The sequence below is a fragment of the Scylla paramamosain genome, chromosome 20 (assembly GCF_035594125.1).
Source record: "Scylla paramamosain isolate STU-SP2022 chromosome 20, ASM3559412v1, whole genome shotgun sequence".
Classification (NCBI taxonomy): Eukaryota; Metazoa; Arthropoda; class Malacostraca; order Decapoda; family Portunidae; genus Scylla; species Scylla paramamosain.
The window spans coordinates 18,122,251-18,149,058 of record NC_087170.1 but is presented as its reverse complement, the minus strand read 5'-3'; the positions used below and the strand labels follow the sequence as shown (position 1 = coordinate 18,149,058).

The 26,808-nt window shown below is 37.7% G+C and overlaps 1 protein-coding gene across 2 annotated transcripts; it reads right to left on the bottom strand.

Annotated features, from left to right (window-relative positions):
• Positions 1–7,548: 7,548 nt before the first annotated feature.
• Positions 7,549–25,627, bottom strand: LOC135110536 (phosphatidylinositide phosphatase SAC2-like). 2 transcript variants are annotated; one of them, XM_064022945.1, is made up of 21 exons: positions 25,417–25,627; positions 24,027–24,107; positions 23,545–23,713; positions 23,092–23,236; positions 22,508–22,747; positions 22,276–22,386; positions 19,227–19,385; positions 19,069–19,141; positions 18,624–18,816; positions 18,071–18,236; positions 17,485–17,646; positions 16,263–16,333; positions 14,537–14,755; positions 12,773–12,831; positions 12,121–12,289; positions 11,717–11,788; positions 10,891–10,977; positions 10,265–10,419; positions 9,267–9,446; positions 8,528–8,649; positions 7,549–8,294 (listed from the first exon to the last, which is right to left on the bottom strand). In XM_064022945.1, exons 1-21 carry the CDS (start codon positions 25,511–25,513, stop codon positions 7,569–7,571), a joined length of 3,456 nt encoding a protein of 1,151 aa, XP_063879015.1. In that variant the 5' UTR covers positions 25,514–25,627; the 3' UTR covers positions 7,549–7,568. The 2 variants fall into 2 exon arrangements, with proteins under 2 accessions (XP_063879015.1, XP_063879016.1); XM_064022946.1 differs by lacking the exon at positions 14,537–14,755 and having other exon boundaries at positions 25,417–25,626.
• Positions 25,628–26,808: the final 1,181 nt, after the last annotated feature.

Sequence of the window (26,808 nt, the reverse complement as noted above, 5' to 3'; positions counted from 1 at the left end):
GTTTAATTTCTGACTATTAAAATTAGTTTTTTTTTTTTTTTTTCATTAGTTGTAATAAATATTCTTGCATTATGAACAGAAAATATAACAAGGGACGACAGTTAATTAATATTCTTTAGAATTATGGTGACTAATGCAAGTATGATCCAGAACACCCAGAAGGTGGTAAACTATTGCTTAATTGACTAAGCAATCAGAGTGCTGGTGTGATTTACAGTAAATTCTTTGTTGCAGTGGATTACAATCTGTGTTGATCTGTAAGTCAAGTTTTAGTGCACTGGATGCACTGCCTAACATTTCTTTTAACTTGCACTGTATTCTGTCTTGTATCGTATGTGGACTCAATAATGACAGTAAATGGTACATTTTCTTTACATTTGAGAGATTTTCCCAACTCCAACAAGTTTACAGACCAACCAAATACAATTACACATTCCACTTCTGGTTCAGGACTAGATTTATGGCCTGAACAGTAGCATATATATTATGTACACTGAGAAAGGCAAGTAGGAGGTGGTAGCAATTTACATTTGAGTGTTGCTCCTTCATTACATAAAATTCTGTGCAAACTCATCCAAATGTCAACCATAAAGCCAAAACCCTAAGGGCACTTAATGCCAGTACAATTCTAGCAGCACATTACTGCTGAGAGGAGCCTTCTCTACACTATTTTGTATTGTGCTCTATTAAATCTTTACACGATTAATGCTTCCTTTACAGTCCAACTTGTTACCTGACACATATCAAGGTAAATTATCCAAGATTTTCTGTCACAGAAATACAGACCTGCTTAACTCTTATTCTTAGACAAAATGAGGATCAATTAATTATAGCGCTTGACACTTACTTAATTCTTTTGATGTTAGTATCTATTTTTCAATGTGTTTTTAACTTTTAGAATACACAAAAGTCAATGGCAGTAAAGATCTTGGGATTTCATTTCTGCTTCTACTGCAATGTGTTAAAAATAAATATTTTCATGATTTCATAAAACTTCCATTTATGTCATCTGTATGACAATAAAAAAAAAAAAAAACTGGGGACAAGTTTTTAAGGATATGACTTTCTGCTTACTGTAAGGCTTTATATATATATATATATATATATATATATATATATATATATATATATATATATATATATATATATATATATATATATATATATATATATATATATATATATATATATATATTCACCTTTTTTAGTTCAAAATAGGCACAGAAACTGGATGACAGTGAAAGCTTACAAAAAATGACAATCTCTCTCTCTCTCTCTCTCTCTCCCTCAAATGCACTACAGAACAGTGTTACTGGCTTTCTACACAACACTGGAGTACTGAGTGTTGCCAGTTCAGTGGTGTTTTTCTCAGCTGCTAGTGACGTGAAATTGCCTCCTGCAGTCTGGGGAGAAGGAGGGACCTCCCCAGTTACATTGCAGTGGCTATGTCTAGATGCAGGCAAGCTTAATATGACTTGTGTCATAAAACCAATGACTAGTTAAAGACCTTAGTATCATGCTAGCTGGGTGATACAAACGAATTAACAATTAATTAGTAGCAGTTAATCAGTTTACTTATGTGAAAGTTCTAGTAATTTATTTATCCCTTCTTTACAGGTAAGTTCCTGGTTCTATAGCAACAATGCTATCACACAGCATCACATCCCTTCTGTGTCAGACAGTGGTTACCACAGGCATTGCGAAATGCCCTTAAAGCTCCTGTACACACCACACAGCAGCACAGTCAACAATGGCAACCTAGCTCATTAAGGGCAAGTGTGAATCTGCCATGAAGCAGTACAAGATTATCATTTGCTTTCAAAAGTTTTGCTTCATCATGATCAGGCACAGCCATTCATCAAGAAGAGGTGTCTTGCAGTATCCTGAATGGCTGTCAAGGCATCTCAGTTGTACTCTGCAATGATCTCAGACCTGCTAGATAGAGACAACACCACAAGAAGATGATGAAAAGGATGGTGGTGCTACTGCTGCTGGCAGACCAATGGTAACTGAATGACCTAACTTGACCAAGCAGAACGTCTTTGTGCAGCTGTTCACTCAAGGCTGCGAAGCTAGAAAGCAGACTAGGCCCAACCTAGCTTTGGATGAGATGTGGAAGCATCTGTTCATAGATATTGCCCATCCTCATGCCACAAGGTACCACTTGGATTACAACCTGATGAACTACAGTGCTAAAACATACCAGACATGCTTTCAGAATAGCTCAAAATTCAACTTTGTCTCAAGGCATCATGCCATATACTGCTACCTATTTGCGCACTGCAGGTGCAAGGCAACAGTTCCTCTTGTCTATTCCCTTCAGATGCTTGTCAATGGGTGGAAGTAAGGGGGACTGACATTCACTACAAATGGGATGACGGAGCTAGAACAAGAGCACTCTGACTTCATTGAACAACACTGGCACCACCTTCCCACTGAACATTTATAATACCATTACTTTGTAAAGAAAGAATACCACGACTGCAAAAAAATCGAGACTCCCACTGGTTCCATTTGCTGATATCAAGATGCACTACATTAACTTCAACACTGCTGGGATGAAGGGCCTGTGTCACAACCTCAGCATTAAGCTGAATGCCACCACTGCTGCTGGAGAAGAGAAAGCTGAGAGATGGGGCACCGTTTCCAATATGAAGTTGTTAACAAAGATGAGCGACCAGGTGTGGACATTTGATTGATGCATCACAACAGACGGAGTGGCATGATCTGCCAGATTTTACAAGTGCGTCAGAAAGAGCAAGAAGCATTCCAGATGCAACAATCTATTAGTTACCATAGTCTTTCGAGGGAAAGCGCATCATCAACAGTGCTGCATCTGTAAGGGTGACTAGGCTGAAGCCTAAAGGCCCACCAAGAGCATGGGTCCATGCAACTTTTTTTGTGTTAAATGTTATTATTATACATTCTTGTTGTTATTGCATGAATCACTCCATTTGCAACATTATTGTAATAAACTGTATGAAAGGAGAGTGTGTGATTTGCGGCAATGAGGAATGTTGAGGGCAATAAAGGAGCTGAAAGCCTTGGGCTCCTGCCATGAGTTAAAACAGCACTGGTCATCAGGGTGGATCTGAGTGGCAAGATCATTGCATTCTGCATGGAACTAGATCTGATCTCTTGAGAGATAGTGAAGAAAAGCAAGCTCACAACAAACCAGCATTACTGCAATTTAGGAATGACAAGGTTCAAGAAACAAGTCCAATCCTGGCTGACCAGATACTGATGGATCAATAAGGAGCTCTCCAAGGCCAATAGCAGTGGCAATTCGGATGAGCGCCAGCAGTCACCAGCACTGGTGTATCTAGAAATGTTTGTGTGCCACTTTGAAGTGATTTGGTCTGGCAAGATGCCCAAGCAATGGAGGAGAGACAAGTCTCAAGTATACTGCCTACCAAAAAAGCCTCTGGACACGTTTGTCAACAGGGTGTTGGGAGACTAGAAGAAGCCATTCCACGTGATATACAGAGTAGCCGAGTTTGCGACCACAGGTAAGGGCGAGCACTTCTCTAGCTTTTCAAAAGGCTGTCCAAGCTCATGTGGAAGCAAGCCAGGCCTGAAAACTTTTTGGTGGTAGATGAGTGGTACTCCTCTAAGGTGTGTCACTGGTGTGGTGGCACGCTAGATATCGTAGGAATCTTGAAGGAATCTGGAATGTAGGGATAACATGTCCTCACCACCATTAGTAGTGTTGCAAATGTAAATTCCACAGCAACCTGGAAGGTGTACCAGGAAGGACTGCATCATTGCTCTGCCAGTAGTGATCAATTCAACAGGTCAGACCCTGCTGCTACTGCTTCCTCTTCTGTCTGTCCAATTGGAGGAGCCTTTTTGGACTGGGATGTGAATGCGATGGTCAATGTCACTTTGAAGCTGCTGCCACTAGAAGAAAGGCCCATAGCTACTCTTGTTTGAGGAAACAAAGTGCCAAAGGGTTAGGTGTTCTGGTCCCCTTCAGCAACACCAACCACTAACCACTATGCCGTACAACAGTTGATAGAGGTGCAGTAATGCAGCTGACAGGTCACATATAACCTTGCCCACTCTTACCAACTTTTACTGGTGATTGAATTTGCCCGTTAAAGGGTTACTGTAAGGCTATCCTGTGTTTATGTAGTACTTTCAATGTAATACTCCAACTGATATATTACAGAGTGTGTGTGTGTGTGTGTGTGTGTGTGTGTGTGTGTGTGTGTGTGTGTGTGTGTGTGTGTGTGTGTCGGTGTGTGGGTGTATTTAGCTGTATGTATGTGGATGCATGTGGAGTCAAAGAGTGAGTAGCTGTCATGTCCTGCCCTTATCTCTCATGACCTTCAAAGTAACTGGAGTGATACTACTCCAACCTCTAGCAGTCCAGTGATAACTAGGAGTAGTGAAACTGTAGCTTCACAATTAATAAAATGTGTAAAACAAGAACAATGATAACACTCAAAGCACCCTTTCCATTATCCTTGCTTCTGTGTCATTTACATAGGCAGAAAAAATGTCAAGATTTTGCAGTCATACTGAAATTTCAATAGAAAAAAAAAATATGAAGCCTTGCACCCTGAGGTATTATGTCTGATGTGTGTAGAGAGAGTTGTTTTCTATGGCAATAAAAAATTTCACTAAGAATGGCAGGTATTATCAACATTGCTGCAATGAGATTGTGTACCTAGGTACAGTCATAATTCACACGAGGGATGGACTTCAAGTTTGCATCTGTAATGTGAATCCTGAAAAAAGAGAGAGAGAGAGAGAGAGAGAGAGAGAGAGAGAGAGAGAGAGAGAGAGAGAGAGAGAGAGAGAGAGAGAGAGAGAGAGAGAGAGAGAGAGAGAGAGAGAGAGAGAGAGAGAGAGAGAGAGAGAGAGATAAAAACAATGCAAAATGTTTCCTCAGGGTTGCAGTGCATATTATTTCAAACCTCAAATATACTTTTTTCCGTAATAGGCATCTTTCGATTTACACAATTCAAACATACATATATGGAGAACACAATACTTGCAATGTCAAGTACACTCTAGAATTCTGTCTTCTGATACAAATATAACAGGTATAAATACAAATTCATATATTTGTAACTTGAATAAATACAATAATATATATAAATAAAAGGCAAAAAGATGAATGGTGATTAAGGAGTCAAGTACAAGAGTACTCTCAGTACTTAATTTGTCTTTTTGCAGTGGTAGTTTATTTTCTTTGGCTTGGATTATTTGTTATATTTTGTTTCCTGGATACTGCTCTCTGTGTACAGGGAAGGTATAATTACAAAATGTAGGTAAAAAGGCAAATATTTATGTAAGGAAAGGGAAATTAGTTGTATGTTAAGGGAAATGTTGGTAGTGTGTGTGTGTGTGTGTGTGTGTGTGTGTGTGTGTGTGTGTGTGTGTGTGTGTGTGTGTGTGTGTGTGTGTGTGTGTGTGTGTGTGTGTGTACAAATTTGCAAGAACCTCTTTTAAGATGTCCTACTAGTTTGCTCAGTATTTTGACAACTACAGTTCTTTTCTATTCTGCTCTACCAACCCAAGCAGCAATGTAACAAGAGCAGGTTCCCCTAGTGCCTAAAAAAAAAAAAAAAAAAAAAAAAATATATATATATATATATATATATATATATATATATATATATATATATATATATATATATATATATATATATATATATATATATATATATATATATATATATATATATATATATATATATATATATATAAATAAATAAAAAAAATCTAATCTAGAAGAACTACATCAACAGACATAAGTAAAAGCAAAAACCTAATCTGAGTACTAAAGGGAATTGTAATGGTGGCAGAAGGCTCCCTCACGCAGAGTGTGGGGGAAGGGATGGCACATGGCAAATAGCTTCAAATACACTGCTTGCTTACTGAGGCAGTAGTAGAACAAGTGGCATTAACTGTGGCACTAAGACATTTATTACGACTCTAGAGATAAATACATTTTAGTGATATGAATGGCTGACTTTCTGATATACTGTTGATATAGTCTTAAAATGTTTAGGGTCAATCACTCACTCAAGCTCCTAAGTGACTATTAAAACTACAAAACAATTACCTAACAGATCTAAAAAGAAATAATATGAAAATTAAAAAAAGAAAAAAAAAATGAACAGAAAATGAAGTAACACCTCACAGCTAGTCTATGCTCCACTGGATAGAAGCCAAGGATGCAGAAAAAAACAAAACCTGCTCTCGACCAACAGTCATGTGCTCCAGTGGTTAGTCTGATTATGGGGAAAAGATAAATTACAGAAAGAAAAATGTGATGGATTCTAAAAAAAAAAAATGAAAGCTGCGAGTGATATCTACTGAAAGTGATACCTGTGTTTCAAAACCTTGTGTTTCTTACCACAAAAACCTATACTGATCATGCTAAAATATTTCACTACCTCTTTCTACACTAGATTCTTGAGTTTTTTGCAAAAGTGCTAATATACTTTTTATATATGTTCATACATTTCTCTATATACATGAAAATATAATTACATATACTATCTTACAAAACAAAATCTATCATTGCATCTGAACTGTTCCTGGAATGTGTTGAGGATGAAGGATCCCAGGTGCTGGGCTTCAGCAGACACCCTGGAGGAGGGGAGCTCATGGAAGACCTACATAAAACTAGGCTAACAGGGGGAATTTGAGGGAAGAAAATAATGGTGGATAAACCTAAGTCCAGTGAGATCAGTGAAGAGATAGTTGGTTTGGAATGTTTTAAGTCAATTCACATTTCTTTGAGCAGTTACTTTTAAGAACTAGCAAGATTACAAAGATTTATAAATACCTGACACATTACCAGCATTTTGCATTATTACCATGACATTCTGCTTCACTGTATTGTCATTATGTAAGGAAATGACATCATATTCATAAAAGGTCCACATATGAACCATATTGCTAGGAAATATGACATACATTTTAATTATATTATACAAAACCCTTGAAAGCCTTTTGAAGGTCAAGCTTATCATAAGATTCTTTGCTAAAATTCGATGAATACTGTAATTGCTCTGCTCAAACTATATTTCTTTCACTGTTATTTCCTGCTATCCACTGATCATCATCTTTTATTTCTAGTTTATTCTTTACATATTAATCCATTTGTCAAAGATGATGAAGGCGTTGGATGGGATCAGATCTTAGCTGCACCATGCATAAATGAATAATACATACTGGTTTAACTTTTATAGTGTATGTGAAGCCAGTAGTGCTACCATTTCCTTTGACTTAAATCTCCTGTTTTACAAGAAGTTTCTTAATTTAGAAAATTGCTCATTTGAGCTTAAAAAAACATACACCTAATCATCAATCTTTCCATTCTGTTATTTTCACTTCCATGCAATTTTGCAAATCTGTAAAGCACAAAATTTTTTTATATAAAAGTATTCTCCTTCCCACTTGGGTAAATATAATGGATCTCCTGTTATTTTGTAAATTCTGGTTGCCACATAAATGCTTATCACACCCAACCTGAATTGTGAGGAAAAAGCATCAATAATTTAAATAAATATAAACTTTGTTTCACATCACATTTTTGCTTTAATAATTCAAATTTGAATTATCTTTGTCTTACACTGCATCTTCTTTTCTTTCATTATTGGATCTTCCTCCAGCTGCCTCTGTCGCTGCGCACGCAAACGCCTGGGGTCCAAGTTCACTCCAATGCTCTGCATGCCCCGAGCCAGCCGCCCTGCCCCCGGGGCCAGACTCTGCATTCCTCGTGCTAGTACTGAGAAGGGCGCCAGCACTGCCTCCTTGTTAAGAGAAGACAGAGGAGACACCAGACTAGTTAGCTCTCCTCCTGTATTTCCTAAACCTGAGGATGCTCCAATGTGGCCCTCAGAATGACTGGAGGGAAGATGGAGCTGTAGGTCAGTGGCAGAGGAGGCTCGGGCCACCCCTCCTTCCCTTTCATCCCTCACGTCTACCTCATCAGAAGAATGGGAGATCTTCCGCACTCTCTGCATGAGGAGGGTCGGGGAGAGGCCCCCAAAGGTTGGGGTGATGGATGGTGAGTGAGAAGCCTCCACAGTTCCACTCACCAGGATTTCAGGGTTTGGGGAAGGGTTGGCTGGGACTTGTTCTCCAGGATGGGATCGAAGGAGGGCTGAATCACTATGGCAGCGCACTAATGGGGGTGAGAGATACCTGGGAGGATATGCTGCAGACATGAGGCTAGAGGCCAAAACCCCACATGAGGCTAGATGGGTTTCACTTCCACCCAGGGATGCCAACTCATCCTGTCCAACATCCTGCACACACACTGGTGGCTTCTGGAGAAGAAAATTATTTGTTTATGTAAATGAGATGACAATGTATTTGGTCTAAAGGATTGATCTGAACATCTGTATTGTTTACAAAAGCTATGGGTCCTCTTGGAGCATGGAAGTATCCTTAGGCTTAGAAAGATCATTCTACACAACACTCCGAAATAGCTCCATCTAAGGTACTTTCCTTCCTGCTGAAGATCAATGACAAATAACAAGATTTAATTTCTTGTCTTTACCTGCAGATAGAACTTGGCTGAGGGTTGGTGACCAGTGACAGAGGTGGGTCGCTTGAGACGCAGAGTAGACATGGGGTTCAGTCTGGCAAGCCCTGATGTGACGTTAGTGAAAGCACGACTCCCTGGGCAAGAAAAGCACATGGGCACATTTACTGTCTGATAAGTTGACTTCACATTCAGGAATTATAATTGGGTACGTAAGTCTATGCTAAGTATAACATCAGCTAGAGAAGATTTTCATTTTCTACTTTACCTTGCCTGTTAAATGGTTATATAAAACAATTCAGAGATGCCTGTAGTATTAGTGGATCTACTTGGAGCTATAAGTAAAAGTTTAAGCAGAAATTGCACAATCCACACAGTTCTGTTTACAAACTACAATATAATGGTAGTCAGCACTGCAGTACAACTTCATTTCATACACCATCACATATGGTATGAATGAGTAAGCATGAGTAGTATGAAATGTAATGTTTGTTATTTTCAAAAAGTCCAACCTCCAAACTCATGCTTAGCCGTTCATCAAATTAACTAACTTATTCTCTTAGATTACTCTTACCAAACAGCATAATTCTGAACAGGGTGAGCTCATATCTCCACCCAATTCTCACCTCCAACAGACAGAAAAATACACACCGAGACATTGGGAGATATGTAAATGAATGCTGACAAACACAGCAGATGGGAAGGCATAAAAATGAAGGATATATCATGAGTTGGTGGTTTCTCTCCTACTTACCAGCAGTTTTAAGTGTGTCAGGAGAAGTCTTGGTGAGGGAAGCCAGAGGGTTGAGGAAATTTGCCAGTTGATTTCTCCTCCTACTTCTCTTTTTTTCCAGTTTGCCAGTCACCAGCATGACATCACATCCCATCATCTGACAAGCTACTTCAAATGTTTCTCCAATGGCTTTCACTGATTCTGGTGACAATACAAATGAATAACAGTTATGAGCTTGAAAAATCACTGCCATGCTACACTTCCAAATATATTCACAAGAATGGCTTTATAAATATAGTAAATTTCAATAATCACACACATGAAAAATAAATATAAAGTTTCTTCAAAGGGAGGTTAAATAAAATACTTTATATATATATATATATATATATATATATATATATATATATATATATATATATATATATATATATATATATATATATATATATATATATATATATATGTGTGTGTGTGTGTAATATATGACTCTTTTATATGAGAACCATTTGTAGTGTCTATACTGAAAACAAGGAAGTTGTGTGTGTGTGTGTGTGTGTGTGTGTGTGTGTGTGTGTGTGTGTGTGTGTGTGTGTGTGTGTGTATATATATATATATATATATATATATATATATATATATATATATATATATATATATATATATATATATATATATATATATATATATATATATATATATATAATATATATAGACACACACACACACACACACACACACACACACACACACACACACACACACACACACACACACACACACACACACACACACAAGTTCCTTGCTTTTAGTATTGACACTACAAATTGTTCTCACATAAAATAATCATATATTACACAAAATTTCCCTTGTGCCACCCAGATCTGGAAATTGTCTCCAACCATCTGGTACCTTGTTATGAATATAACATAATGCATGTCTGTATCTCAGCCTCTTTCATCTGCTAAGTGCAAGAGTGAGCAGAGAACCAGTAATACAAAATGCATAAGGAAACTAACCTACAGTCTCCTCATCAGACTTGATAGGAATGGCCATGTTGTTGAAGAAGCGAATGTTCATGGAGCGTAACATGTGGAAGTAGCCACCCTGGCCATCCACCAGGTAGTTGAAGCGGATGCACTGATGAGGCCGAGACTGCTTAAACATTGCCTGGCTGCAATGGTAGAATCAGTGTCATAATTATCATCACTGGCCATTTTTTTTTTGCTTGATGAGGGTTTGCCACAGTATGAAAATATGCATGCCCTGATATGGCAAGTTCTCTAGTCTTCTGGCCCCATCTGAAGAAATCACCTCATGTCTTGTTTGGTCTGTCTACTGTCATTCTACATTTCACTTAATATTTAATATGCTTCACTCCATACTGCCAAATATGTGTCATCTACCTTGTAACTACACTGACATTTTCTCTCCTATGTCCTCTCCTTGATTCCTCAATGGGTGGGATAATTTCTCACAATACCAATGCATATTCATGTCTTAAGTTTCATTCCCATAATGTTTCTCTCCTGTGTTTTAAATGATGTAAGGATAGTGATGTTATATGTTATAAAGTGGAAGGAAAGAAAGTGATTAATCTTTTAAACCTAAAAAAAAATCAATCAAGGTGCAGACAGAGACTCACCATGTGTGTGGCCCCATTTCAATCTTCTCCAGGTCAATGAGAGAGACTCGTTCATAGTGTAAAATCTGGTCAGCCTCCTCGTCATATCTGAGAGCAAAAATTAGATCACTCAGCATGTGGTGGACACATCTGATGACCTGATGGGATGCAATGGCACATGAACCAAGAAGTACACAAGTAAACATAATAAGAATAAATATTAAATGTTTTTTAGACACTACTATAGTACTACATTATCAACTAAACTCTAATCCCCACAAGTCTAAAGTGGCTTCCTTAGAATGTTAACTTCTAAACATCGCTCTAAATATAAGGGAATAAATGATAGTGGAGTCCATGCACAGAGTTTTCCAGGTTGTGGTGCTATATATCTGTTTGACCACAGCGAGGATGTGAATTTCAAAAATCAGGATCATGCACGTCACTTCCTTGCTAATGATTTTCCAATTACTTCTCTAAATATACTTGAAATGTAAAAAGGAGGTTTGCTATTGGTTACTCTAATAGGAAAAATAATAAAACAAATACATTTAAAAAATCTGAACACATACAGAAGGGAGTCTGCTTATCTGGTATGTGATCATCCAAAAGAGACAATAAAGCAAATTTCATAGGGAAAAAGTACTTTGAAAATCATACATAAGAATTTTGATTAAATTAAAATAATTTTACCTCACAACAAATGACAGGTAATGTATCTACTAACACAATAATTTTCCTCTTAACACATATAGACAAGACAATGCTATACACTTTCCTAAAGAAAAACAAGGGGAGGGTGGTGGTGGTGGTGGTGGGCAAGGCAGTGCTAGATAGACACACTTACTGGGCAACATAATAGGAGTCTCGTGTTAGCACCAGGATGATGTCCATGTCAATCTGGTCCGGGTCCCCAGTCCTGCCAGGAAGAGTGGGTGTCAGGAGAAACAAGTGAGGTGAGAAGAGCCATCTCTAACCTGAGCTTTCAGGAAATAATGGATGATAAATTGAGGGGAACAATAATGAAACAGCATGAAAAAGATAATGATAATAATAATAATGAAATAAACAACACCAGTGATCTGAATAATAACATGCTGTCACTACACAGCTAATGCTTGAAAACAATAAAAAGGTGACATCGAATATATGTCTTCATTGAATTTACACTAACTACATTCTTGATGATAAAAACAAAATGGGGAAGACACTGCTTCAAGACAACACTGAGCTCTCTCCTGGTTGACATACGATGGGTCGGCGTCAATGAGTCCCCATGCCCCCAAGATGGTCTCAGCATCAGGCACCAGTAGCTTCTTGCAGTCATCAATCACATGCTTCACATGTTCGGGTGTCATGGAGGACTCTTCTTCCTCTCCTGAGGCCTCCAGGTTCATGATGTCCTCAGTCACTGGGTTACCTATGCAGGGAATCCAGTCAACTTCACCTTCCTTCCTTAAAATACTAGTGTGTTTAGAGCAGGAATATTTGTTGTGGGTATGGCAGGTGCAGCATATAACTGATACATGCTACACAATCAGTACATTGCAATTACAGAATCAACTATAATAATTCCCATACTGTAGGTGTTCTGAGCTGAAATGAGCTTTATCAGAATTTTGATTTACATGGTAGTTTCCCCTTTTAATTCAATGATAACATTATGACTCAGAGAAGCAGCTATTCCTGCCTCCCACACAATGCAATGCAAGAAGCTTGACAAACCATCTGCAGGTAAAGCAAATGAGACTCAATAATTGGATTTAACACATTTTTTTATATTTTAGTATATCAATTAAATGTGGTCATGATAATTTTACTTTATGAGGTCTTTGGATACCTAGGTGTTCACTGAAATAGTACTCTGCTGTATAGTATCTACAGTACACAATGTAGAACTCACCCAGCAGGTGGTCAATGGTTGCTTGTCTGTAGGCATCCTTGAAGCGGTTCATGTAATACCTGTAAGCATAGGAAGGTGGATACTTGAGTTATTTATGCTGATGAATTCTCCTCCTCAGTCCTTGTTTTGTGTGACTTGAAATGCACAATGTTCTCTTCCTTATCAACAGTACCCAAAGTCTACAACACTTTTCTAATGCAGTGAGTCTATGAATGTGGTTTATAATTGATTATAATAATGATGGGACATGAAGACCTTTAGTGAAAGTAATGGATATTTTTACATGTAGACATGAAGAATAAAATGAATGACACAGATCCAGTAAGAGATAGGTACTGAAGTTAAACTGATATTTTTACAGGAAGATGGAGTACATTCAAAGCCTCTCAAAAAAAAAAAAATAAAATAAAATAAAATAAATAAATAAATAAAAAAATAAATAAATAATAATAATAATAATAATAATAATAATAATAATAATAATAATAATAATAATAATAATAATAATAATAACAATAATAATAATAAATAAATAGATAAATAAAAATAAAAATAAAAAGACATGCAGATGTTGAAATGGTGATTTGAGTTATTATTTTAATCAATTACTCTCCTAGAATAAAAATTACTAATAATTTACATTTTTGTGCAGATACTGTACAGTCTGTCAAGTAACAAAGAAAGCACCAATATACCCGACAAATTATCTACACTAATATAGCTTTTATTCATTTACAATCCACCAAATGCACTCCTTCATGTAAAAGAATGACTGTACCAATTACACTTGTGAATGGTTAATAACTATGTATGATGGTGATCACACTACATGCAAATGACTGCAAAAAAAGTGCAGTGATCAATATCTGGAAATCCCTTATTCATAACAGGTCTAATCCTTATTTTTACAGTGGATAAATACATCAACTGATGATAGTGCCAAATGCAAGAAATTCACACATCCCTTCAATCTGATATTATGTGTTTTCATTTAGAAAAGAGAGCATTACTGGAAGTGTAGCAAAGTGTAAGTGATAGGCTGAATTCACTCATTAAAGACAGGAGGCAGCTTGTCAAAAGGTGCCAGTTTCTGACAGTCCACTGTTGGCATTTTTTAATCTTAGGGAAGTATTCCTGAAAACCCTAAGTCTCTTCAGCATGATTAATGAGCTAATTGCTTTTCTTATGGTAACAATGCTACGTTCCTGAAGCAGCATGAAGCAACAGCCTGAAGCCTCACATCACAGGCTGGTAACATTTCTCACACCCAGATCACTCACTCCCTTACAGTACAACTTTGGTAGAAATTAAGTGAAAAATGGTTGAGGAATTACACTGACTGAACTAATCTACCATTATCTCTAATCTCTCAAAGTGACTTCTGAATTTACATAAAATATTACAAACTCAAAGTAAAATTCAGTTACAAAGTTATGTACAAAATGTAAAAAATGGTATGTGCATTAGAATTAGATTTTTAGTGTGTGGGAGTGGAGGGCCTGTGCTAAGGTTACATTATGTGGTGGAAGTATAAAAAAGGGATTCAGGGGTCTGCAAGACATCCTGAGCTTTGTTAATGGGAGAAAGCAAACACAGTAGATGCTTAAATAGTACTGTAGGACACACCTCATATGAGTGAATCAGTGAAAAGAAAGTAATCTCTTAGGTTATCAAAAATGCACAAGAACTAAAGCAGGCAAAAATTCGAGTGCAAGGGAGGACCGAGCAACTCTCCTGGCCCTCCCTAGCAGTTTTGAACCTAACCTGGAGAGGGAATAGAGGGCACTTGCTAGGTATTTTTCACTGGCCGGGGCGATCTCGGCCATGTAACTTGGCGGACCAATAGGCATTAAGGCACCTGCTACACTGAGCAAAGTCTCGACATAGTCTATTTCCTGCCACTGACTGTTTGAGAGCTCCAACCCCAGCATCACATCAATGGCTACTTGCCGGTAAGTGTCAAGAAAGTGATTCCTATAGTATCTGTAACAGAAATACATCAAAATCTAGAATGTCCCTTTTTATACCTTGGAGAGAGAGAGAGAGAGAGAGAGAGAGAGAGAGAGAGAGAGAGAGAGAGAGAGAGAGAGAGAGAGAGAGAGAGAGAGAGAGAGAGAGAGAGAGAGAGAGAGAGAGAGAGAGTTTTGATATTGCTTTCCTCATTCTTGATGTGAACAAACACTAAAAGAGTACAGAATAGTAAAGTAAGTCACAATACTGGGCATTGTTAATTTAAAAATACAAGAACATTCTCTTATTTTGCTATATTTTACTGTTAAGAGAGTAGTGATGAGAAAAGCTTTAAAATGATTCATAAAACCTTGCAGGTAACTTGCAAAAAACTATTCTATTTATCCCAAAACATTTGGTTTCATGACATAACTAAGAGGTGAAGTGTGTAGTATATTTTCGGAATAATTTGACATCTGCAGAGTACAAAACCTGTTCTATATACTGTACAACTGCTGGTAAAAAAAAAAAAAATGTAAGTGGTTAATTTAGAATACAGTACACTTTAGGACCATAATTTTGTCTGAAAGTTTACATGAAAAACAAAACATTCCAGTAATCTTAAAGGAAAAATAAATATCCAATTTGCTTATCAAAAGAGCTCATACAAAGCTCATACAAAGGAGGACTTTAATAACCCCTGAACAATGAGTTAAAATAAAAAAAGGATTCAACTTTCCTACATGGCTATTGTATTTGTGATTGCTGTCAGTGATGCTTTACCATCTTCAAGAATTCATAATGTGCATCCAAAGCAAGATGACAGTAAATTTCACAGTATAATGAGAGATGGACATGCCTGGGAAATGTCAGTTAAATAATTAGCAGAATCTGAATTTTACAAGATGAGGAAAAAGTTAATTCCTGCCACAAAGAATATGCTTGCTAATTTAAGTGCATGCCCAGGAATATGTTGTTGATCATTCTAAATTTACATATTTATTTTCCTGAATTGTTCAAGATCTTGAGTCTGAGAAATAAGAGTATATACTTACTGAGAGTGATCAGAGACCAATCACAGCACCAGAAGCATTGTAGTGCATAATAATCATTTTGCCAGTTTACACTTGATGACTGAATGCAAGATAACTCAATGACTAAAGCATGTACAAACAACTAAAAGCACTGAAGTTATACATTTGTGTGACAAGCATAAACCTAAATATCTAACAACACCTGTTTACAGTGTAATTATGGCATTTATAAATGCTTTGAAGTGTTATGAAATAACAATCCATCTCTAAAAAGTTACCAGTGCTTATGTGTTGAAGAACAACATTTAAAGCATGAACAAATAAAAAATTTCCTGAATGCCTCTCCTTCACAGCAGTACTTGATGATACCCTCAATAAAGCGAGGCAAAGCAGTACAAACAGCTTTTGGAATTAGTAGCAAAGTGTGCACTGCTGCTGTTGCCACAGCCTTCCTGTGATCCTTCCTCCTCCCTCCTCACCCTTTCCCCTCAGACCACAACACTCACCTGTTGGCAGAGTTCATGCCATCCTTCATCATCCCAGCAAACCTTCTCTCCCCTGTCCGGGTGAAGTCTCCCTGAAAAACAGTAAGGTAGAGGAATTGTGGTGAGCAACAGATGACTGAATTAATGATCAATGTAGTTCTTTTACATTAATATTTTATGATAATAACAGTGATTTTAGTTCATATATTCAATGGATGATACAATGTTGTAGGATAATTACTATCTTCACAAAGCAAGCTGTGAAGAAACCATGCTTGAAAAATTAGCAATTTTTAATCCTACATAAAGCAAAAGAATAAAAAATTAACTTCTACAGGCAGTTCTTACATCACAATGTTAAACAATTACTTTAACAGGCAGAACAGACAGATCAGCATCAAGCAAAGCTACCATTAGCAAACACAAGACAAGAAGTTGTACAAAACAAGGATATGAGCCTAACTTAATGCACAGTATGGAACTTTTATCTCATAAAGATCAAGCAATGCTTGAATTATATTCTATAAGAAATTTTTGGTAGGCATCTTTATTTTTCTGTAGCAAAAATCTCCTCATTCAAACTTTTAATGGGAAATGCTTTATAAAGGAAATTGCAGAAATAAGAAATTTAGTTCAGAATTCTGTTCTTGCTTCCTAGTCTGGGCAAAGCAGAGACAGAAGAAAAAAGCATGGAGTAAGTGGGCTTTTTATTCTAATGAACAATCTTATGTTGGGAAGACAACAAACATAGGTAAGAAACAGTAACAGTACTGACAGTTACATCACATCCATCATTTATTGCCTTCGTTCTCTGATGGATGACTGCAACCACAGGACCTGCAGTTGTCTTTATCCCTACATGTCGCCCTCCCCTGAAAAAGCCCAACCAACTCTGCCTTATATATATTCTTCAATTCTATTCATAACAAATTATATATATTTTTTGGCTTAGCATCTTTCTGATTGCAAAAAAAAAAAAATAAATAAATAAATAAATAAAAAAAAGGCACAGGAATCATAAGACTCCTAAGAATCTTAAATTTTTTTGCTACTATAACATTCTTGTCAAACCTCAATATGGCACTATGAATTTCAAACACATAATCATCTAAATAAGCTGATATACATAAGCAAATCTATGCAATTCAAACAAGTGAATGGTAAATAAATTCTGAAGCAAATTTGTATTAGAAAATAATCTAAAACACAAAAAAGTATTCATGCAAACATCAGGCTATCTGACCTTGAGGGCGGATGTGCCAGCGTACTGCTTGCTGATGGTGTCACCGTTGTTGGCCCACATCACCTGGAGGATGGAGCGGCAGGCTGGTGGCAATGGGTGCTCAGGGGGGATCATGCCCAGCTTCACAAATTGGCTCTCTAACACAGATTTCGCAATGGCTGTCTGCACGTGCGCACACACACGCACACACACACACACACACACACACACACACACACACACACACACACACACAAACATACAGAATGCAGGTCATTATAAGAGCAATGGTAATGATTTACATCCTACTATGATAATATTAAGAAAATTACTGTCATAAGATTATTATGTACTTGATATTATTTTCAATTAGTTAAGAAATATAACACTTATTAAGTTTTATAAGGTGAGTGGATATGTGGATGAGTGGACATGACAGCAAGGTGTATTTTCCTGTCTTTCACTTGCAACCTTTTAGTGTAATTATGTTGCCTGTGCTTTTTGATTCCTTCTCATATGTCACTTCACATGAATAAGAAAGTGAGTCAATAAATTAATTAATTAATGAAAAGGAAAACACCTTGAATCTAAAAGTGACAAGCCACACCTGGACTACGTTGGTTCGATCAAGACAATCTATGCAGTTGATCCTGAAGACACCGTTCTGCCTGCAGATGGTGCCCTCCTTGTCCACCCAGCAATAGAGCATCTTGGTGATCAGCTCTTCAATGCCCTCAAGCAGCACTGACACATTTTCATATCTCATCCCCCGGCTGGAGTGAAGAGAAAAACCAAGTTCAGCATTCTAAAGTTTATAGCTCTACTTAACCCCAGAGCAATACAAACAATAGAAATAAGTGTGGTATCCAGTAGCTTCACAGCAGACAGGTACCTACAAATCTGTGCAACATCTCGGACACAGCATAAGCAATCATCATACAAAAAAAAAAGCATAAAACTGAGCATTTCTGTGCAAGTGTCACAAGTTTTCACAATAAAGACATTTAAATCAATGAGACTGCATGATGACTGGGAAAGTGAAATGCTACAGAGAGATAGGATGATACATGATGGCATGATTACACAATATGCAATTCAGTATACGGGTTTTGCTAAAAGAACTGATGGTAGGGAAAAGAATCACCACTATCACCACTCACCAGTACTCGTGGAAGTCAAAAGTGACGAAGGTGAGTGAAGGGGAGTCAAGTGTGAGGATGTTGTTGAGGAATGCATCTGCTATCACCTTCTCCTTGCCACTCTGCTCTACTAAGCTTACACATGAGACGTGGCCATGGCGCTTCACCTCCACGTCAAAGTGCTTGCCAAATGCAGTCGCAGTCTCTGTAGGATCTTGGGAAGGAAAAATTTTAAATAAAAGAAAGGACTATGGAAAATAAAGCAAAGGAATCCACAGATTGGGTTAAATGCAGAGAACCTCCATTCATCTTTATCATGCTGTTTTTCTGTTCATGCACTAATAAATGATAGCCATTCATTCCTATAACAAAATTGGTCTCACTTTAACAAATAAAATACAAACTGCTAGACACATTGTAGACAGAAAATTGACAAATGAAAGGAATGGAGGAGCTGTGCAGTCACCTTTGTCCAGCCTAGGAGGTGGGCGGTACTTGTACCCTGGCTGACTCCAGAACACGGGCACTGACCCTCGGACCTGTGGGTAAATAAAGACCCTCATGCTTATCACACATGGAGGAAAGCAACCAGTCTCACATTCCTCTCAATGCTGCAGCACCCACCTGTACAAAGGCTACCCTGTGGTGGGAGTAGGAGACAATCTGCTCCGTTTCCACATAGTTAGCTACCCGACCCTCCTCGTCCACCCCTCGCCGCTTATACCTCGTCCCTGCCCTGTGCCGACTCCTCCGGGATATCAAGGTCAGGCTGTACTCGTCTTGCTGTTGTGGCATAAAGGCAAATGTTAATGCGGGTATACATATGTCAGGGAACAAGACCTTCAAGTTATATGTAGATGTATAGCAGGTTGCAGGGTTGGGTCCACATAAAGGCAACTGTACTCAAGTTTAAGTACCTGGATATTTTTCAAGTTCAAGCATAGTCACTTTATGTAATTAAGTCCAAGTCCAAGTACATGTCATTGTACTTAAGTACAAGTACTTTTTAATTAAAAAATTCATGTCACAGTAAGCATGAAAGTTAGTAGTTTTTGTATATACACATTAATGAGTACACTGTTAAAAAGTGTGATTCGATATAGAAAAGTAAATGGAAATTCTACCTTTATTTTGGCACATCACTGCTTTTATCACAGAATTGCAAAAAAAAAAGAACATATACTTTATGAATAACTTGAATAAGTCATATTCCCTATGCTAGTCTGCTGCTGTTGTGAGTGATACCGTGAAGGAGTGGAGAGTGGAGCGTGACAGGAATAAACACATTCATGCTTGTTGAGTAATGAAGTGCTGTACAGACCCTGTCTACTGTAGCATGTTACCAGTTGAGAAAATACTAAAGGCCATGTCTACTGTAGCATGTTACCAACTGAGAAAATACAACATAATTATGCTCCTTTATCCTATATTATACCTCAGAATCACAACACTTAATCTACATACTCACCCAATAGTATCATCACAAAATTCAGTAGAATCTATACACAGTATATAACTTTTGATTAAATGCAATGTACTTGTTTGTACTTTAATGTTCTTGGTATTTTTCAAGTACAGTGGTACCTCATGATTTGAGCTTAATTGGTTCTTTTGGGCTGTTTCTAATTGGGAAGCAATTAATCCCATTCAAATTAATGTAAAAAGAATTAATCCTTTCCAGGTCCCAAAACCCCCTATTTATTTTTAATTTTTATGGGTTTATGTTGTGCCCTAAACATAGAATTGAATGACAATAACCTAAATTATAGAAAAATAGAGTAAAAGAAAACACGAGACACCATACTATTTTGGCATATAAGACGGCATTTAATCATCCTAGAAAGACAAAAAAAAGTGGGTCGTCCTATGCATCAGATGCAAAAACAATGACCTTAAAATTTTATGCAAAATACCATTGTAAATAAACACTAACCTCAAAATGATGAGTCATTGAAAGTTCCTGGCATCTTCAGTTTTGAAAACAGTTGTAGTGTACACAATTTTTATTTTGCACTAAAATTCCCATTCTCTCTCTCTCTCTCTCTCTCTCTCTCTCTCTCTCTCTCTCTCTCTCTCTCTCCTCTCTCTCTCTCTCTCTCTCTCTCTCTCTGTGAAAGTGAGAACAATCCTGAGAACTGCTAAATGGAATGAGACTGATAGAGAATGAAAATAGAATTATATGAGTGAGAAAAGATGAAGCAAAATTGACATAAAATGAATGAGGGCAAAAAATTGACATAGAATGAATGAGGAGGAGGAGGAGGAGGAGAGGAGAGAGAGAGAGAGAGAGAGAGAGAGAGAGAGAGAGAGAGAGAGAGAGAGAGAGAGAGAGAGAGAGAGAGAGAGAGAGAGAGAGAGTAAAAACAGGCCACAACAGACCTTGCAGTCCTCACGAGGTGACCTGACCTAGGACTACTAAGGTGATAGAAGAAAAGGACAGGAAAGCAGAAGACTCTCTCCCCACCCTCCACTCCCTCCAGCATAAGCCATATAGGAAAACAGGTTGGAAAGAAATACCTTACGGGGTTAGAGAAGGAAAAACTTGAAGGAAATTTTATCAGAAAGAAAGAAAACAGATGAAATAAGGTACCCCATTTCCTGAAGGCAAGGAAGTTAATTACTAACAAACAAATGCTGTTAGCAATGGATTGCAGGCAAAATATTTGTCAAGACGACATTTAAAAGTCTCTACAGTATTGCAGTTTATCATGTCTCAAGAAAGCCCATTCCATAGATTTACTACTAGGAGGAAAAAATAATTTTTTGATTCATGAGAGTTAAAGGATTTCCCAACAATTTTACAACCGTTTCCTTGCCTGTAATTTGGAGAGAGAGAGAGAGAGAGAGAGAGAGAGAGAGAGAGAGAGAGAGAGAGAGAGAGAGAGAGAGAGAGAGAGAGAGAGAGAGAGAGAGAGAGAGAGAGAGAGAGAGAGAGAGAGAGAGAGAGAGAGAGAGAGAGAGAGAGAGATATGAGGGATGGAAGGAGGCAGAGTGGGTGGGATAGAAGGAGGGAGGAAATGGGGGGAGATTGGTGAGAGGGACAGGGAAGAGAGGAAGGGAAGGGGAGGAGAATGGAGGGGGGGAGGAAGAATGCTAGAGGGACTGACCGAATGGTGTCGCTTGAACAGGTGTTTGCATTCAAATTGAAGGACAAAATTTATTCACCAACCCTGTTAGAACTGGGAGCTGTTCAAGATGAAGGATGTTCAAATCATGAGGTATGACTATACTTTGGGTCTAAGTACAAGTAACACTGAATTTTTAAACTCCAATTACAAGTACATGAAAATCTGTATTTAAGTCCAAGTCCAAGTACATGTACTTGGACAAAACTCTGGATAATAATCATATATCACAAAAAAAAAAAAAAAAAAAAAAAAAAAAAAAAAGAAGAAAAAAAATTCACTTTAAAAATTTTCATCTGATAACTGGGATACATTCTTTACTTAAAGAAGGACCATTGTATATATGCAAAATAGTGTTTTGGGTTATTAGGAGTGCAGCACAGATAATAATCATATTTCACTTAAAAAATAATGAACACAATTAAAAACACTTTTTCAATTGATATATACTTTTTATATCAATATTCTTCTTCTATTTTTCATGATCTAATCATCTGTGATCTTTGAGGATTTTTTTTTTTTTTAACAGGACTAGGTTGTGTACTCACCTGACTCTTCTGTGAGCCATCAGGGGTTGTTGGGGCTGTTTCAAGAGGCACTGATTCTGTCTGCACAAAGCCCTGTATCACTGGCACAATCCACACATCAAGATTCGGATTCTGCAGGTGGGAAAGAGATTGAACTTCCATTTAAAATGTGAGCAGCATGTAAAATATTGCCTCAGTGTTGAAGCTCTTGAGTCCTTTTCATCCCATCCCTTCTAACTTTATCTCAACTCACATTTTGCTCTATTAGGTCTCCCAACAGGTGTTTGTTCCAGAAATAGTCATCCTCTGCCCGGCGCCACAGTGGCAGAGCTGCATCATATTCAGGGTCACTCTGCCGCTGGAGAGAGCTGGTGAGGTCAGTGTCAGTGGAGTAATAAAAAGAGTCTGAGTCATTGAACATTTTGCTGAGCTCGTCTAGCACACGCCGCTCGTACCGTTCCTTGTCCCGAGTCTCTCGTCGAATCTTGCTGCCCTGTGGAGGTAGTTATGGTATTACCTGGCATTGACAATGTTTGAGTCAAGGCATGAATTCATAAAAAAAAAAGAAAACAAATAGGAAAGGAATAAAAGAAAGCAAAAATGTTAAACTCTAGTACTCTTATGTTTCTTGTAAAGTTACAACAATGTTTAATGTATTTAATGGTACTGAAAAGATATATTTTCATAAATGATATAAATAGTACCAATAGGCTAGTTTTCTGGCACAAGACAAGCCCTTCCTGAGATTGCCACAATCACTAAGTATTTCAGGATAAAAATTCGTTCATCCTCTTGAACCTTTTAATCATTACTGCCAATCATCATTACTATTCTCACCTGGCCTGCTGCTGAAGCTGCTGCACTGACAGTTGCAGACTTGATTGAGGAAGTGACACTGCGAATGGTTCCAAAGGTCTTGGAGAGAGCAACCTTCTGCTGCAGGTCAGAAAAGGGTAAGCCCAGCTTCCGCTCTCCTGCAGGCCTGGTGATGGAGTACAACACTTGCTTAGTCACCAACATACACAAGGATTTACATACACAAACTCTATCTGTAGGTACTACCTTTTTAAATAATAGCTAAAAATTAATCCAATCAAGTCAAGTAAAACAGAGATGTACAACCAATAAACAAAGTACATACTGAGTCATTACTAACCACTAAAAGAATAAACAATACATACATATGAAAAGACATTATTGAGAACTAACTATATGATAAACAAAAAGTAAAAAAATTCCAGGATTTATGTAAGAAGCAGAGGAATAATCTTAAAGTGTGGCAATCATTACCCTCCTGGATGGTTGGCATGTTTCTTGCACTGCTGCAGGTTGAGCTCAGTGTCTGGAGGTGAGGAGAGTGGCAGGAACACCACCCGGGTAATGCAGTAAACATTCTGACCTTCACTCAGCCTCCCTACCTTCCTTGCCCCACTCACCAACACCAGGCGGGACGACAAGTCTGTGCCAACATAGGAACAGAAGAAAAAAAAAAGAATTATTTGAAATATATGAAGATAAATCAATACATCAACATTGGAATGGAAAAAGAAAAGAATAATCTGAGATATGAAATGAACACAAAATCAATCCAAAAATTAATTAAAGGAGGAAAATGGAAATTAGTTAAGAAAACAATGAATGAAATAAGCATTAACTGTATAGTTTTATACAATACATTGTGATGAGAAGTATACTGGCACAATCTGTGTGTAAAAATGTGTGTGTTTTAATACATGGTCACCAATAAAATCACACTAGAGGTGCTGACTTGCCTGGGTGGATCTGGAGTTTGCCAAGGAGGAGCTGCACGATCCCAAGGCAGGTGGGGTTTTCAGCTGATGCCAAGTCCCAACCTGAAGACAAAGGAATACTGTATGATAATTTGTGATGAGAGAAATAAATGAAGGAGATATAAAACATTAAAAGTGGTACTTACTGGAAATGACACTATATCATGTCATCTAATAAAATGTATACCTGTTGTGATGTGATGAGCTGCCTTGAAGCATCATGGAAACAATGAGCAACAAATCTGATGGTGGTATAAAATGATTTTGAGAAGCTATTGCTAGGAATTGAACCAGTCAAGACACTCACAGGTACCAGAGTCTGAAATCTTCACTGATCAAGCCTAGAGGATCACTAAGACCTGAGTAGATTTTAGTTGGCCTTCACTGTCCTTTCACTACACAGATAAATATTTCTTTCTATTCAATAACCCATCAATAATATTATTTATTTGGTGTTGACAGGTTACAAAGACTGTACAAATGACAACATCATGGCATACAAAGTGAGCAGTCCATTTAAATTTTATACATTCATACATTATCTCAGTGAGGATAAGGAAAAGGGGAAAAATCAAGAAAGAAAAACAATAACTATGCTTCATTAAGAAAGTACCATATTTTGCCCAGAAATAAAATATCATCTTACATCATACAGGATACAAAGACTGTACAAATGACAACATCATGGCATACAAAGTGAGCAGACCATTTAAATTTTATACATTCATACATTACCTCAGTGAGGATAAGGAAAAGGAGAAAAATCAAGAAAGAAAAACAATAACTATGCTTCATTAAGAAAGTACCATATTTTGCCCAGAAATAAAATATCATCTTACATAGAAGAAAAAAAAAAAAAAAAAGCCAGCATCCACAGGATGCTGGCTTACTAAAACGCGCCACTCCTTCGTCCTACCCATCTTGAGAGAGCGAGAGAGAGAGAGAGAGAGAGAGAGAGAGAGAGAGAGAGAGAGAGAGAGAGAGAGAGAGAGAGAGAGAGAGAGAGAGAGAGAGAGACTACTAATGATGCCCCTAACCTTTTGCCTATCATATAGTGACCACTATGACGGGTCTTGTATGTGTACAAGCAGCCAGCACCCAGCCCCACACAACGGGTACACACAGGTATATAAGGAGGGTGAGTGCAGCCTCGTCCAGTGTGTGAGGGCGTGGTGCTTATCACTAGTGGTATATATGGTGCCTGTACATCACGTGTGCCTGGTGTGTGGCGCGTGTGTACACGTGTATGGCATGTAGGTCACGTCTGGAGGAGCTGGGAGCGGCGGAGTGGTGTGGGACAACGCGAGTGTCACCATCAGCTGACGGCACAGCCCGCCCCTGACAATGAAATGTAAACAAAAACTCTACTCACATGTTTTAGCTTCGAATTGGCCAGTTTTCCGGTTGCACCAGAGAGAATTTTCCCCCTTATTGAAGATATAGAACTTGTCCGTTTGTAGGAGCTCCATATCTCCGCGCCAGACGCCGCGTCACACCTGTAATTGTAATTTGACACATCGATTACGGCCAGACATGTTCTCGCGGCGCGGCCACCTCGGCTCCTCGGCACCTCCCTCACAGGCAGGGTGCAGGGCGCGGCACGGGACTCACATCCACCAATTCATCATTTACATTTTTCCCACTGCTCTCATTTCCACTCTAGATTAATAAAAATAAATTATTATTGGATGTTTACTTACTTCTAACTTATGATACGTGGTGTTGGTATATTAAGTTGGCCCGTATCCACTTTTGTTTCCTCCTTCACTCTGAAAGCTCAATGATCGTGTTGAACTTTACCACAGCCCGCTATTTCCCACGCTGCTCATCACCACCATCGAATGGAAAAAAGAAAATATACTGTATCTTCCTTCTTTCCAAAGAAACGTATACCATCCTTGCGTTCACCCAACAAATTAGTTTTACCACTAACACTTGTCATGCATTTTGATCATGTAGTTTTCTTTTTCTTTCTTTTTTTTTTTTCAGGGACTTTACCTACTAATAAAACTATCATTTATTCTATTCTCAACTAAATATATTTCACTTACATTTGTTTATAAAATCTACAAAACCCCGTTAAAATCAAGGTTTTTATCCTCTTCATTTCTATCACCTCTTACTTATACCAATGACTCTCTTATACAAGGCCCATCTACACACTACACAGCTGCCTTTCCAGTACCATTTTATCCACATCTATTCTTTTTTTTTCACCACTAGTTAATTTTTCAACACCCAACTGCATTCCTAGCCTCACCCATGACGGATACCCCTTTTCTCGTTTTTCCTTTCTACACACCTGCTCGCACTACCTTTTCTCTTTCATGTTTCACTCATCATTAACAATTAACTTCAGTCTTTCAAGCAAATTCCTAATCCCTCTCTCTCCTTACCTATATCACACACACACACACACACACACACGAGAGAGAGAGAGAGAGAGAGAGAGAGAGAGAGAGAGAGAGAGAGGGTTTATATATAAATAAATAAATAAATAAATAAATAAATATATATATATATATATATATATATATATATATATATATATATATATATATATATATATATATATATATATATATATATATATATATATATATAAAGAAACTGGAGATGGACAAAGAGAAGGGCCTAGAGACTCCATTCCCTTTTCATCCTAACAAGGAGAGAAACGCTATTTTGTCTTGGGTGCTCCCTTTAAAGAGGATATCAGCCTTGGTCATAGTATACACAGTTATTATGAGAAGTTAAGGACCTTGGA

Bases quoted from the DNA above. Each gene is read 5' to 3' on its own strand.
- LOC135110536 (XM_064022945.1), bottom strand. From the start codon at position 25,513: ATGGAGCTCCTACAAACGGACAAGTTCTATATCTTCAATAAGGGGGAA. The intron at 24,108-25,416 runs GTGAGTAGAGTT...CTTTGTCTTCAG, and splicing joins CCAATTCGAAGCTAAAACAT to GTTGGGACTTGGCATCAGCT. The intron at 8,295-8,527 runs GTAAAGACAAGA...TTTCTTCTCCAG, and splicing joins CAGCCAAGTTCTATCTGCAG to AAGCCACCAGTGTGTGTGCA.